Below are 15934 nucleotides of genomic sequence, written 5' to 3' on the forward strand. Positions count from 1 at the left end.
CATCAAGGCTTGCAAGAATATGCATTCTCTAAACGTAACACAATGAGACATGAATTCCATTCATATGAAGGTCTCTGGTGAATTTATTTATAATTGAATTAATATATATATATATCTATATATATACATACACACACACACACACACACACACACACACACACACACACACACACACAGACACAGACACAGACACAGACACAATAGCGTAATCTCCGGACACAGCTTGTGCCTTGAGTGCTACGATGCAGAGGCAATGGCCACATTAAAACATTGAGGTACTTGATTCATTTGCATAGCCAAGCTTTAAAGAAATAGTGTTCAAAGTTTAGCACATCATCTTGAAGACTGTAAGGGGTCACAGATGCTGGTAGCTTGAGTTAATAAAGGCTGGAGCTGGAAAAGCACAGCTACTCAGACAGCATCCGAGGTGCAGGAAAATCAATGGTTCAGGCCAGGTGTTTTCTTCCAACTGCACATTTATGGGCACATTACCATCTTTTCAGTATAGCTCTTGTATGTTACAGTACATTTACGGAAAGCAATACTAAGGGATAAAAGTAAATGTATGGTTGAAGTAATGTATTTAGTAGAGACATAGAAAATAGCTGTAGTATACCATTTAGCCATTTGAGCCTGCTGCGACATTTCTTATAATCATCAAGTCAATTGCCAGCTCCCATTTTACCCAATATCCTTTAATCCCTTTCGTCCAAACTACTGTATCCAACTCCTTCTTGAAATCATATTTTGGCTTTCATTGTAGTGAACTCCACAGACTCGCCTCTCTCTAGGTGAAGACATTTCTCCTCATGCTAGCCCAAAATGGATTACCTCATGGCCTGAGACTACAACTACTGGTTCTGTATTTCCCTGCCATTGGGAACATACTTCCAGCATCTTCCCTGATTTATCTGGTCAGAATGTTACAGTTTTCTTTGAGAAAGACCGTCATTCTTCTGAACTTCAGAGGCTATAATCCTAACCGTATCAATCTTCCTCTATCCATCAGTACGGCATCGCAGGAATCAGTCTGGTAAATATTTGCTGCACTACCTCTACAGCAAGAACACCTTCCTCAGATAAGGAGGCTAAAATTGCACACAACAATTCCAGTGTGGTCTCACCAAGGCCCTGATGAATTGCAGCAAGATACCCATGCTCCTGTACTCCAATCCTCTCACATGAAAGCGAACATAATCACTTGCCTGCTATACTTGCATAGTTCTGAAAGAGGATCGAAATGTCAACTTTTGTGTCGGGGTCCTTCTTCAGAAATGGGCCTGCAGTGTTCCTCCTGCTCCACACTTAACTCCAACTCCAACATCTGGAGTTCTCGGTGTCTCCGAGTGAGTTATTACCCCACTGCAAAGCCTCCCATTTCTGAAGAACAGTCCCAACCCAAAACATCAACTTTCCTGCTCCTCTGATGCTGCCTGGCCTGCTGTGTTCCTCCAGTTTCACACTGCTTTCTCACTCCAGCATCTGCAGTTTTTGCTATCTCTATGAAATGTTAACTGACTTCTTTCCACACCTGCTGCTGGACCTGCTGAGTTTTCCCAGCATTTTCTATTTCTGCTTCCGATTTCCAGCACCCGCAGTTCTTTGGGCTTCTTTTTACCCTCACATTACCTTAAAGCTAAGTCTCCTCACAACTGGTATTTCTGCACTAAATAAAAGATTCCGATTACCCATTCTGACCACGCCTCCCTATTTTGGACCTCCATCAGGTTGCCTGTCAGCCACCAATGTTCAAGAGAAAACAAACCACTTTTATTCAATCACTTCTTGTAGCTAATACCCTGCAAATCTCGTGTCGGTACCAGCTCTCAAGAGAAATATGCAGCCTGTCCCATTCTCCAGCCCTATCTCCGTAGCTGTCTCGATTAATCCCTTTCAAATATATATCCAGATAGCGAGTTTTGAGAAGATTTGTAGCTCAGGTTGAGGTTCTGGATGTGAGTTTGCTCACTGAGCTGGAAGGTTAGTTTTCAGACGTTTCGTCACCATTCTAGGTAACATCATCAGTGAGCCTCCGACGAAGCGCTGGTGTTATGTCCCGCTTTCTATTTATCTGGTTAGGTGTCCTTGGGTTGATGTCATTTCCTGCGTTGATGTCATTTCCTGTTCTTTTTCTCAGGGGATGGTAGATTGGATCCAAATCAATGTGTTTGTTGATGGAGTTCCAGTTGGAATGCCATGCTTCCAGGAATTCTCGTGCGTGTCTCTGTTTGGCTTGTCCTAGGATGGATGTGTTGTCCCAATCAAAGTGGTGTCCTTCCTCATCTGTATGTAAGGATACGAGTGATAGTGGGTCATGTCGTTTTGTGGCTAGTTGATGTTCATGTATCCTGGTGGCTAGCTTTCTGCCAGTTTGTCCAATGTAGTGTTTGTCACAGTTCTTACAAGGTAATGAACTTAAAAAGACCCTATTCAGACAACAAACAAAATGAACGTCGTCTACAAAATACCTTGCAAGAACTGTGACAAACACTACATTGGACAAACTGGCAGAAAGCTAGCCACCAGGATACATGAACATCAACTAGCCACAAAACGACATGATCCACTATCACTAGTATCCTTACATACAGATGAGGAAGGACACCACTTTGATTGGGATAACACATCCATCCTGGGACAAGCCAAACAGAGACACGCACGAGAATTCCTAGAAGCATGGCATTCCAACCGGAATTCCATCAACAAACACATTGGCTCCAAATTAATCTACCATCCCCTGAGAAAAAGAACAGGAAATGACATCACCAACAAAGGAAATGATATCACCAACCCAAGGAAACCTAACCAGATAAATAGAAAGCGGGACATAACACCAGCGCTTCGTCGGTGGCTCACTGATGATGTTACCTAGAACGGTGACGAAACGTCTGAAAACTAACCTTCCAGCTCAGCGAGCAAACTCACATCCATATATCGAGATCTCCTTCGAACTCCTATTGAATCCGACTCCACCACACTTCCAGACAGAGCATTCCAAATCCTTACAACGGCATAAAGATTCTGTCCATCTCATGCCTAGCTCTCCTGCTGACAATCTGGAAATTATGACGCCTAGTTAGTAACATACCAACTGATGCAAAAACAGAATATCCTTCTTTTGAACACCTCAATAAGGATCATCTTAACTTTCTCTGCTCTAAGAAAAGCCCAATTTCACTCATCTTTCTTTGTAACTAAAATCTGTCAATCCTATTGTCATTCCAGCAAATTTCCTTTGCACTCGCTCCAAGGCTATAACACTCTTCCTTAAATAACGTACCCAGAACTGAACACAATACTGCGAACGGATTGACCAATGATTTCTAGAGAAGTAGCATCACTTCCTTGATAACAAAGTGTGGAGCTGGATGAACACAGCAGGCCAAGCAACATCTCAGGAGCACAAAAGCTGACGTTTCTGGCCTAGACCCTTCATCAGAGAGCATCACTTCCTTGCTTTTACATTCTTTGTCTCTATTTATAAGCCAAAGGATCTTACGATCCTTCTGAAAAGCTGTTTCAATTTGCCTGGCCACCTTCAGAGAACTATGCACTTGAACCCCCAGGTCCCTCTCCTCCTGTACCTCCCTCAAAGTTGTACCATTGAGACTGTTTTGTCTCTATATGCTTCTTCTACCGAAATGCATTCCCTCATGCTTCTCTCCATTGAAATTCATTTGCCTGGTGACTGCACATTTGGCCAACTTGTCAATGCTCCTCTGAATTCCTCATAATTCACTACTCTCCCCAGCGTAGAATCATCTGCAAATTTGAAGCTTTTTGCCCTCAACACCCATGTCCAAATAGAATATATAAATCTGAAAAAGTAAGGGTCCCTGCACTGATCCCTGGGGATCTCCACGACAGACTTCCGCCACCCCAAAAACATCCATTAACCATTGTGGTAACTGGGACTCGTCACTGTTTCCTATCATTCCACCATTTGAAAATCTGCCTACGTTAACATTTATTGGTCTTTGATATCAAAGGGTTCCATCAACTCTCAAAAAAATATGGTGAACAATTTATTTTTTGTAAAACTTACTGACTCTGCCTGATTATATTATGATTCTCTCAGTGGATTGTTAAATCTTCCTTGATCATGGATGAGAATATTTTCAAAGTGACTTGCGTCAAGACAAACCATTCCCCTGTATTCTATCTCCCTGCTTTTGAGGAAGCAAGAGATACAATGCAGTTGTCAATCTGGCTGCTGTTAGCATACATCTGCATCTGGATCCTCTGGAATAAATCATAACTGATTATTGACAGCTGATTCATTCCACCCCTTGAACCAAGACTCTTACATTCGAATAAAGCACCTGGATTAAATGGCAATCAAGAAAGAGATCCTTTGTAAAGTGAAGCGTATAATTTACTGAAGGGTGCTGAAAAATGAAAAACCAGAACAGAAATTGGATTTCAAAGCTTCTGTAACCTCAGATCACAAAACATACCGAAAGCTCTTCAGCCTCCTTCAATTTTGTTTTATATAATATCCATCGGTATCGCAAATCTTCCAGCTGTTTCTCTTCTTCATTCGCGCCAGAAAACTCAGTACTGAGGAGCTCTTCAAAAATTTTCTGGCCATGAGGGACACGAGATTGCAGCACCTGAAAACCATCAGTTAATGTTTTCAGAAGAGTCAAGAACACTGCCTGCTCTACGCAAATAACTGAAGGAAGTTGTTTATGGAATATAACTAAAACATTACTAAAAGACAAGCAGAAGTTTTTCCATCTTGCATTCATCAGTACACCATATTGCGGTGTCACATTTGATTTTGTGCACATCAAACTCTCAAACTTAGTATTATGTGCAGCTGAAATCATTCTAAACAGCAACCTGACACAGGGATGCAACTATGTAGTGATAAGATCAGTGGGCTAGTCATGTGGGATTCCAAGAGAAGGAAGGGGCACCACTCTCAAAGCATGACAGAAAGAGAGAGAGAGAGAGAGAGAGAGAGAGAGAGAGAGAGAGAGAGAGAGAGAGAGAGAGAGGGAGGGGGGGGGAGGGGGGGGGGAGGGGGGGGGGGGGGGGGGTGGAGGGAAGGAGGCAGGATAGCTGCTTCATAAAAATAAGTCTCAACCTATGTTGGAAGAGCAGTAGAAGTGGTTGATGAGTATTTCTTTTGATTGACCAAGTGGTTTAAATTAGGAGGTGCTAATCCAGTTAAGAAGATCACTTTTAAAACATTTAGCTCCAAATTAGAGATATGTTCAGGTAGGTACTGTGTTGCAGCTTAAAATGTGAGATTTGGTGGATGTTGGGGTGATTCACTATGACCACATCTGCAGAAAGTATTGGCTACTTGAGAAACGTCAGCTCAGATGTGTTGAAGTTCAAGCTACAGAGACTTCGACATATCAAGGCGAGGGAGAGGTATCTGGACACACTGTTTCAAACAACAATCACAGCCCTCAGATTAACTATATCTAATTTGACACATGGTGAGGGACAGGGGGTGTACAACTGCAAGTGAGACAGATATTGGATTCCAGAATTTAAATGGTCATTGGGTAAACATATGGATGATAATGGAATAGCGTAGGTTAGATGGGCTTCAGATTGGTTTCACAGGTTGGCCCAACATCGAGGGCTGAAGGGCCTGTGCTGCGTCCTAATGTTCTATGTTCGAAACAGTTGCAGTCAGAGCCCTTGTCCAACAAGGACAGGGATCTTGCGCCCAGTATGGACATGGGCATAGACTGCAGAGACGATGAGCAAGCTGAACACATCACAGTAGTCCAGACAGAAATTCAAGTAAAGGGAAAGACAGACATGTAGTAGTAATGAGGGCTAGATATTTCAGCGAATATATTGTTTTCTCTGCAGCAAAGGCAAAGTGTCCCAAAAGCTGTATTGCCTGGGCAGTGTCAAGGTTCAGAACATCTCTGGGTTGGAGAGGAGCTTGGATTGGGAGGGGCTGGAGCTAGTTCTAAGAGTCCATGTAGGTAACAATGACAAGGGATTGGGGCACGAATTACTGCTGAGGGATTACGTGCTGTTTGCTTTTTTTATCATTATTCATTAACAGATGAGGACATCGCCCGCTAGGCAGCATTTATTGTCCATCCCCAATTGCCCAGGGGGCAATTCAGAGTCAAAGATCAAAGAAAATTACAGCACAGGAACAGGCCCTTCAGCCCTCCAAGCCTGCACTGATCGAGATCCTCTGTCTAAACCTATTTTCTAAGGGTCTGTATCCCTTTGCTCCCTGCCCATCCATGTACCTGTCCGGATACATCTTAAAAGATGCTAACGTGTCTGCCTCTACCGCCTCTGCTGGCAACACATCCCAGGCACCCACCACCCTCTGCGTAAAGAACTTTCCACGCATACCTCCCTTAAACTTTTCTCCTCTCACTTTGAACTCATGACCCATAGTAATTGAGTCCCCCAATCTGGGAAAAAAGCTTCTTGCTATCCACCCTGTCTATACCCCTCATGATTTTGTCGACCTCAATCAGGTCCCCCCTCAATCTCCATCTTTCTAATGAAAATAATCCTAATCTACTCAACCTCTCTTCATAGTTAGCACCCTCCATACCAGGCAACATCCTGGTGAACTTCCTCTGCACCCTGTCCAAAGCATCCACATCCTTTTTCATAATGTGGTGATCAGAACTGTACACAGTACTCCAAATGTGGCCGAACCAACCACATTGCTGTAGGTCTGGAATTACATGAAGGCCAGACCAAGTAAGGATGGTTGTTTTCTTCCCTAAAGGACATTAGAGAACCAGGTGGGGTTTTTCCAACAATCAACAATGGATTCATGATCATCATTAGACTCTTAATTCCAGATATTCAAATTCCACCATCTGCCATGGCGGGATTTAAACCCAAGTCACCAGAATGTTATGAGAGTCTCCAGATTAACAGTCCAGCAATAATACCACGAGGTCACTGTCACGCCATTAAAAATTAAAAACCATAACCACACAAAAAAAAAGTTAGGTGGGAAACATGAAGAATCTACATTCTTGGCACATTTTAGAGGCTTCCTGTTTTATTATTATTTCTGGGCTTGGGTTGAAATGGACACCTGGGTTTTTCTTTCTTTAAAGAGATCAATGAAGGAAATCAGTGATCTGTGGTGTGCCACAGGGGTCTACTCTGGGACCTCTGTTCTTTGTGATCTTTATGATCTTTATAAATGACTTGCGTGAGGAAGTGAAACAGCCAGTTAGTAAGTTTGCCGATGACACGAAGGTTGGTAGAGTTGTGGACAGTGTGGACAGCTGTTGTCATTGCAACAGGACATTGACAGGATGCAGAACAGGGCAAAGGAGTGGCAGATGGAATTCAACCCAGAAAAGTATGAAGTAATTCATTTTGGAAGGTCAAATTTGAATGCAGAATACAGGGTTAATGGCAGGATTCTTGGCAGTGTGGAGGAACAGAGGGATCTTGGGGTCCATGTACATAGATCCCTCAAAGTTGCTACGGTTGTAATGAAGGCATGTGATGTGTTGGCTTTCATCAGCAGGGGAACTGAGTTTAAGCTCTGCAAGGTTACGCTGCAGCTCTATGAAACTCTGGTTAGACCATACTTGGAACTTTGCGTTCAGTTCTGGTCACTTCATTATAGGAAGGATGTGGAAGCTTTAGAGGGGGCATAGAGGAGATTTACCAGGATGCTGTCTGGACTGGAGGGCAGGTCTTATGAGGAAAGGTTGAGGGAACTAGGGCTTTTCTCATTGAAGTGAAGTAGTACGAGAGGTGAGAAGGATAGAGGTTTACAATAATGATGACAGGCATAAATAGAGTGGATAGCCAGAGACTTTTTCTCAGGGCAGAAATGACTATTACAAGGGGGCATAATTTTAAGGTGATTGGAGGAAGGTATTGGGGAGACGTCAGAGGTAGGTTCTTTACACAGAGAGTGGTGGGCATGCGGAATGCACTGCCGGCAGTGGCAATGGAGTCAGATACTTTGGGGGCATTTAAGTGACTCTTGGATAGGCACATGGAGGATAGTAAAATGTAGTGGATGCAGGCTAGATTGATCTTAGTAGGATAACAGGTCGGCACAACATAGTGGGACAAAGGGCCTGTACTGTTGTAGGCTCTACAAAAGTGCAACTTATTTTTCACAAGATATTTCTTGAAAGTCAGATGTTAACTGCAGAGTCCCTGTATGGGTTTATGATTATTAGGTTACAGTTTCTGCTCTCGAGTGTGTTCGGATTTTGCAATTGGAAAAGGAAAAGAACTTCCCAGCTCAGCTTAGAGATAATGGGAACTGCAGATGCTGAAGAATCCAAGATAACAAAGTGTGGAGCTGGATGAACACAGCAGGCCAAGCAGCATCTTAGGAGAAGGGTCTAGGCCTGAAACATCATCTTTTGTGATCCTACAATGCTGCTTGGCCTGCTGTATTCATCCAGCTCCACGTTTTGTTTTCCCAGCTCAGTTTTCCTGTTGCCGGCGAACCGGATGCCCGGTCCAGTCTGAACCTCAATTGTTGCCTGAAGAGCACCTTGAAGAATCTTAACATGTTCCTTGAGTAATCGGCATAGGCAAAGACTGATTGCATTTGGTGATACCCAGCATTATACACGTAAATGGCAGCCATCTGAACATCTTAGAACATAGAACACAGAACAGTACAGCACAGAGCAGGTCCTTTGGCCCAAGATGTTGAGTTGACCTATTATCCTGCTGAGATCAAACTGCCCTGCATACACTTCATTTTATTATCCTCCATGTGCCTATCCCAAGACTCACTTAAAAGACTCCAAAGTATCGGACTCCTCTATCACTGTCTGCAGCGCATTCCACAGCCCCACCACTCTCTGTGTAATGAGCCTACCTCTGACATCCCCCCTCTACTTCCTCCAATTAACTTAAAATTATGCACCCTCATAACAGTCATTTCCACCCTGGGAAAAGTCTCTGACTGTCCACTCTATCTACGCATCTCATTATCTTGAACACCTCTATCAAGTCACCTCTCATCTTTCTCCGCTCCAATGAGAAAAGCCCTAGCTCCCTCAACCTTTCCTCGTAAGACCTGCCCTCCAGTCCAGGTAGCATCCTGGTAAATCTCCTCTGCAACCTCTCTAAAGCTTCCACATCTTTCCTGTAATAAGGTGACCAGAACTGGACACAATCTTCCAAGTGTGGCCTAACCTGAGTTTTAGACAGCTGCAGCATAACCTTGTGGCTCTTCAACTCAATTCCCTGGCTAATGAAAGCCAACACATCACATGCCTTCGTTACAACCCTATCAACTTGGATAGCAACTTTGAGGGATCTATACAGGTGTACCCCAAGATCCCTCTGTTCCTCCACACTGCCAAGAATCCTGCCATTAACCCTGTATTCTGCATTCAACCTTCCAAAATGAATCACTTCACATTCTTCTGGGTTGAATTCCATCTGCCACCTCTTTGCCCAGCCCTGTATCCTGTCAATAATCTTGACGCTTATCCATTTTAGTTTCAAGAACTAAGACATATTGGACAAAAAGCATTTATTTTTCTACAAAGAGAATCTGAGCTGAGATAAATCTGCTTTTCCCTGTCCCTGCTTTTATCATTCAATCACAGATCATAGAAACCCCACAGTGTGGAAACAGGCCCTTTGGCCCAACAAGTCCACACCAACCCTCGGAGCATTGTACACAAACAAGTAACCCTATAAACTACCTAATGAACACATTACTGAATACCTGCACATATTTGGACTGTGGGAGGAAACCGGAGCACCCGTAGGAAATCCACACAGATATGGGGAGGATGTGCAAACTCCACACACAGTCGCCCGAGGCTGGAATCGAACCCCTGTCTCTGGTGCTATGATGCAGCAGTGCGAACTAGTGAACTACCGTGCTATCCGTAAATGGGATGATGTTCTACCCGTATTTAATACCTATTGCTAATTGCTTGGAGGTAGTGGTGGTGAGGAGCTGCCTTCTTGAATGGCTGCAATTCACATGCTATCGGTCATCTACAGTGCTATCAAGAAGGCAGTTCCAAGATTTTGATGCAGCAGCAATGAAGAAATGGCAACATGGCTCCAAGCCAGGGTATTTGGCTTGGAGGTAAAATTGTAGGTGATAGGAATACCATGTATCTGTTGCCCTATGGACCTTGGCAGCAGTGTTTGCAGTTTTGGAAGCTGCTTTCTGAAGAGCTTTTGTAAGTTTGCAAAAATGTCTTGTCGATAGTGCACACTGTTTTCACTGTGCGTCAATGGTGAATGTAGTACATGTTCAAAATGGTCTGGCAGCATCTGTGAAGGAGAAAACAGAGTTTACGTTTCGGGTCCTGTGACCCTTCCTCAGGAGTTCTGAGGAAGGGTCACTGGACCCGAAATGTTAACTCTGTTTTCTCCTTCACAGATGCTGCCAGACCTGCTGAGCTTTTCCAGCAACTTTGCTTTTGTTCCTGATTTACAGCATCCGCCATTCTTTTGGTTTTTAGTATGTTCAAAATAGCGGATGAGGACTCAATTTAAAGGGGTTTGGATTTTTTTTCTGTATGGTGTCAAGCTTCATGAGTTTTCATGGAGCTGCACCCACCATTGCCTTTAATGGTAGCCCCCAACATGCTAAAGGTGGTAATTCCATTGAACATTAAACTTTGATGGTTAGATTCTTTCTTGTTAGAGGCAGTCCTTGCCTAGCACTTTGCTGTTAAAAATGAACCAGTTGAAGATGGTCAGGGTCAGGGCATGGCCCAGATGATCTCCAGCAAAGATGGTCTGGGGCTAAGACTAAAGTCCTCCAATAGCCAGAACCATCTTCCTAATTGAAAGGCATGACTCTAACTAGCAGAGAATTTTCCCCCAACTCCACTTTTGTGAAGGGATCCTTGATGTCAAGGGCAGTCACTCTCACCTTGGAAGTTCAGCATGTTAACTAGGTTCTGACTAAGACTAATGTGCTGGAGAGGTGTTCAGTTAGCTCAGTTGGCTGAATAACACCAACAACACAGATTCATTTCCTGCACCAGTTGAGATCACCACGAAGGTGCCTCCATCTCAAACTCTCCCCTCTCCTGAAGTGGCGATAGGTTAAACTCCACCAGTCATCACTCTCCTAAGAGCAGCCCAATGGTTCTGTGACTATGGTGACTGCTGATATCAGTCACCTCAGCTGGCTGGGCAGCTGATTTGCGACGCACAGTGAAATGTAAGAGCAACAAGACAGAGAATCCTGAATGTTGAGGTACATTCAGGACTAGATAAGAGGAGTGGCTTTTGAACAAGTACAAAGGGAGCAAACCAAAAGGCTATAGTGGGGTACAGAAGATGAAGGGAGAACTCAAAGCAATGAGGACAACAAATCAGGGCATGAAAAAACATCGGCAGACAAGATTATGCAGAATAAGTATATCAAAAGGAAAAAGATAACCAGGAAATAAATAAAACCCATTAGAGACCAATGGGGCAATCTGTGGGTGGAACCAGGAGTTAAGTACTTCACATCTACCTTTACTTTGGAGGAGGAGGAGGGTGTAGGTACGGAATTCAGGCAGACCGATGGGTTCTTGAGCAGATTAACATAGGGAGTGAAGTGCTTTTGGAGGTTTTGGCAAGCTTAGAAATGGACAAATCCCCCAAGGGAGTTAATAAGGAATATAGCATGCCCACCTTCATCGGCCAAGCATTAACTTTGAAAATTGGCAGGTAATGTTGCAGCTTTATAGAACCTTAGTTCGACTGCATTTGGAACATTGTGTTCAATTCTGGTCGCCACACTACCAGAAGGATGTGGTGTCTTTGCAGAGGGTACAGAAAAGATTTACTAGGATGTTGCCTGGTATGGAGGGCAAGAGCGATGAGGAGAGGTTGGAGAAACTTGGGTTGTTCTCACTGGAATGATGGAGGTTGAGGGGCCACCTAACAAAGGTCTACAAGATTATGAAGGGCAAGGACAGAGAGGGCAGTCAGAAGCTTTTTTCCCCCCCAAGGTGGAAGAGTCAGTTACTAGGGGGCATAGGTACGAGGGGCAAGGTTTAAAGGTGATACATAAGGCAGGTTTTTTTTTAAACAGAGGGTGGTGGGTGACTGGAACTCGCTGCTGGGGGAGGTAACGGAAACAGATGCGATAGTGCCTTTAAAGGGTGTCCTGACAAATACATGAATAGGATGGGAATAGAGAGATACAGTCCTCGCAAGGGTAGGGTGTTTTAGTTGTGACTAAAAGCACAATGTCAGAGCAGCATGTCAGTGCAGGCTTGGAAGGCCGAAGGGCCTAACGGCCTGTTCCTGTGCTGCAATTTTCTTTGTCCTTTTTAATCTCCTCTAGGAGAAGCAACGTTTGATCAGGGATAGTCAGCATGGCTTTATCAGAATGAGGTTATACCTAACAAATCTCGTGGAATCTATTGATTTGGTGACAAATGTGCAGATGAGGGTATGGCAACTGATGAAGTTTTACTGGATTGCAACACAACCTATAACAACATCCTGAGTGGGAGCCTGATAAAGAACGTAGGATACCTTGGCAAGTTGAACCAAAATTCTCTCAGTGGGAGGGGACAGATAGATGGTGGTGGGAGAAACCTGTTTATATAATTGGAGGCCGGTATCTAGTGGCATAGGCAGCGCTGAGTCACGTTATTCATGATATATATATACACACACGATACAGAAGAAAATGTGAGGGTAACGACAACTAAATTTGCAAATAACAGATTGGCTAACGGGGAGGAAGGAAGTCTTAGGTTACAGGAGGATTTTGGTCAGGTAGGCAGACAGTGGCAGGGTTTCAACCCTGATGAGTGTTAGGTGATGCACTTTGGAAGAAGTTACAAGACAAGGGAATACTTAATGAAGGGCAGGACACTAGGAAGCTTAGAGGAACACAGCGATCTTGGGATACTTGAAAGGAGCAGGACAGGTTGATTAGTGTAGTTAAAATGGCATATGGGTCATTTGCCTCAACAGTTATGGCATACGTTATAGCTAAACAAAACTTCGCGTAAGCCACAGCTGGAGTACAACGCACAATTCTGGTCACCGTTCAATAGGAAGGGTGTGATTACACTGGAAGGAGTGCAGAGCTGCTCCACCAGAATGTTGCCTGGGATATAGCACTTTAGCTACAGAGAGGCTGGATTAGCTCAGGTTGTTTTCTTTAAAGCAGAGAAGGCTGGGGGTGGACCTGACTGAGGCATGTAAGGTTATGAGGTGTTTGTACAGGATGGACAGAAAGCAGCTGTTGTCCTTCGTTGAAAGGTCAATAACAAGCAGGTGCGCCTTTCAGGTGAAAGGTCGGTGGTTTAAAGGAGATAGGAGAAAAATTGTTTTTGCCTTGAGGATGGTCAGGAGCTTCAATACATGCCTGGGAAGGTAGCTGAAGACAGTAGCTTGACAACCTTTAAAGAATACTTGGATGAGCACTGAAAACATTCAAGGCCAATGGCCAAGTGCTGGCAAGTAGGACTAGTGTGGATTTAGAGCAGTTTTGGGCAGTGTGGATTCAATGGGCCTCTTCTGTTTTGATTTCAGCTTCCTGGTACCCACAGTTTTGTTTTACAATCGGAGAAGGCTGTTACTATGTGGAATTCACGTCCCAGAAGTTAGTGGGGGCTGTGTCTTTGTACTTATTCAAGTCCGAGATAAATTAATTTTTGATAGACAAAGGAATCAAGGGTAATGAAACGGGGTTGGGGCAGACAGAAAACGGCAGCTCTCATCACAAATGCAAGATCTTATTGAATTGTGCAGTGGGCTTGAAGGATTGAATGGCCTCCACCTGCTCTCATATTCTCAATACTTTGAATTTTAATGATCCCTAATTTTTCTGACCTTCAGGCCTTGTTTTCTGTTTTTTCTTTCTCTGCTACTCCTTGGACTTTTAGCAGCAAAAATACTTGTCAATTTCCGATCTTCAGTTTTCAGCCACACTTCAAACTTCTTCAATAGCAGTTTGTGATCAGAGGGATCTCGACCGTTCATCTATCAAAGAATCAACTGGATTTTAATAAATATGATTTGTATTAGACAAAAGTATCGTATTGAAGATGCTGAAAATCTGAAATGATGAACTGCTGGAAGCAGCAATTATAACATTTCTAACATTTCCCAGTTCAGAAGAAAGATCATAAATTTGAAACGTTAACTTTCCTTCCTCCACACTGAATATTTCCAACGTTTTTGGTTTTGATTAGACTGGGAATTGTACAGTGCTTAATAACAGCGTGGAGCTGGATGAACACAGCAGACCAAGCAGCATCTTAAGAGCACCAAAGTTGACGTTTCGGGCCTAGACCCTTCATCAGCTTTATTTTTGACGAAGGGTCTAGGCCCGAAATGTCAGCTTTTGTGCTCCTAAGATGTTGCTTGGCCTGCTGTGTTCATCCAGCTCCACACTTTGTTGTCTCAATTCTCCAGCTTCTGCTGTTCCCATTATGTCTGATACAATCATTGTGCAGTGCTTAACACTGTTTTAATCTACAGAAATTAAACACAGTGAGATTATTCAACAGAAATAAATTCATTCTATAACAATAAGTACGAGTGGGTTATAGATCTGAATGTACTGACATAGTTCCTGCAGTACTGTACCGAGTAAGTATGATTTTTATGTATTCCTTCATGGAATGTAGACAACTACCTGTGACAAATACCCAATTCCCTTCAGACAATCAAAGTGCTGGAGAAATTCAGCAGGTCTGGCAGCATCTCTGAATACAAAACAAAGTTAACACTTTGAGTCCAGTCTATTTAGCTCGTATGTTTTAGATGTTCTGATGAAGGGCCATGGACTTAAAATGTTCATGCTTCTTTCTACAGATGATGCCAGGCCCTTTAAGTTTCTTCAGCAATTTCTGCTTTTTTTTGCAAAGGAGTTGTTCAGTTTTTCAACATTAATGAAGAGAAAAGTCTTCACCTAGAGAGAGGTGAATCTGTAGATTTCTCTGCTGTACAAAGTGGTTGAGGCCAAACAGTAAATGTTTTCAAGAAGGTATATTGAGGTTGGTTTGCTTACTGAGCTGGTTTGTTGTTCTGCAGATGTTTCGTTACTGTGCTGTATAACATCCTCAGTGCAGCCTCTGGTGAAGCATCGGTGTGTTTTCCCGCCTGGTTTTTAAACTCTGTGGTCCATTGCAATGGCTTGCCTCACTTCTGGGTTTCCTCCGTAGTTGAATGTACATGGGGTCGAGTTCAGTGTGTTTATTAATAGTATGCTTTGTGGAGTGCCATGCTTCCAGGAATTCTCATGCTTGTTTCTGCCTAGCCTGTCCTAGGATCTTGGCGTTGTCCCAGTCAAAGTCGTGGTTCTCCTTGTTCATGTCCATGTGGATTGACATGAGTGAGTATGGACAAGGAGAGCCACGACTTTGACTGGGACAACACCAAGATCCTAGGACAGGCTAGGCAAAGACATGCATAAGAATTCCTGGAAGCATGGCACTCCACAAAGCACACTGAACTCGACCCCATGTACATTCCACTGTGGAGGAAACCTGGAAGCAAGGCAATCCATCGCAACGGACTCCACAGTTTAAAAACCAGGCGGGAAAACACACTGACGCTTCATCAGAAGCTGCACTAAGGATGTTACGCAGCACGGTAACAAAACATCTGCGGAACAACAAACCAGCTCAGCAAGCCAACCAACCTCAACGCCTACAACCCGAGCTACAGATCTACTCCAAAACCTTAGGTAGTTTTATAGTTCCTAGGGCTAAAGGGGTGAAAAAGTGTGGAGAAAAAGCAGGAACAGGGACCAAGTTGGATAATCAGCCATGGTCATACTAATTGGCAGAGCAGGCTCATAGGGCTGAATGGCCTACTTGTGCCCTCCAATTTTGTATGTCTGTGTTTATTTGCTTATTCTCTTTTCAAGTTCTCTTGCCTCCAGATACAAGGCTGAATTTGTCTCAGTTAGACCTTTCCTTCCGACATGCGTAACTTCGGGGTAAGGATTGGCTCTAAGGGCTGGATCACAAACGAGGATAGGTACG

General features: G+C 43.6%; 1 protein-coding gene across 3 annotated transcripts in view; it reads right to left on the reverse strand.

Moving 5' to 3' along the window:
• syne3 (spectrin repeat containing, nuclear envelope family member 3) overlaps window positions 1–15934 on the reverse strand; it is a 94925-nt gene that overhangs the window by 14073 nt on the left and 64918 nt on the right. For all 3 annotated transcript variants that reach the window (XM_059648865.1, XM_059648867.1, XM_059648866.1), the window contains 2 exons: window positions 13773–13922; window positions 4460–4615 (listed from right to left, as the gene is read on the reverse strand). In XM_059648865.1, coding sequence (XP_059504848.1) covers window positions 4460–4615; window positions 13773–13922 — 306 coding nt within the window. The remainder of the gene's footprint in view (window positions 1–4459; window positions 4616–13772; window positions 13923–15934) is intronic.

This window comes from Stegostoma tigrinum, chromosome 10 (assembly GCF_030684315.1).
Source record: "Stegostoma tigrinum isolate sSteTig4 chromosome 10, sSteTig4.hap1, whole genome shotgun sequence".
Lineage (NCBI taxonomy): Eukaryota > Metazoa > Chordata > Chondrichthyes > Orectolobiformes > Stegostomatidae > Stegostoma > Stegostoma tigrinum.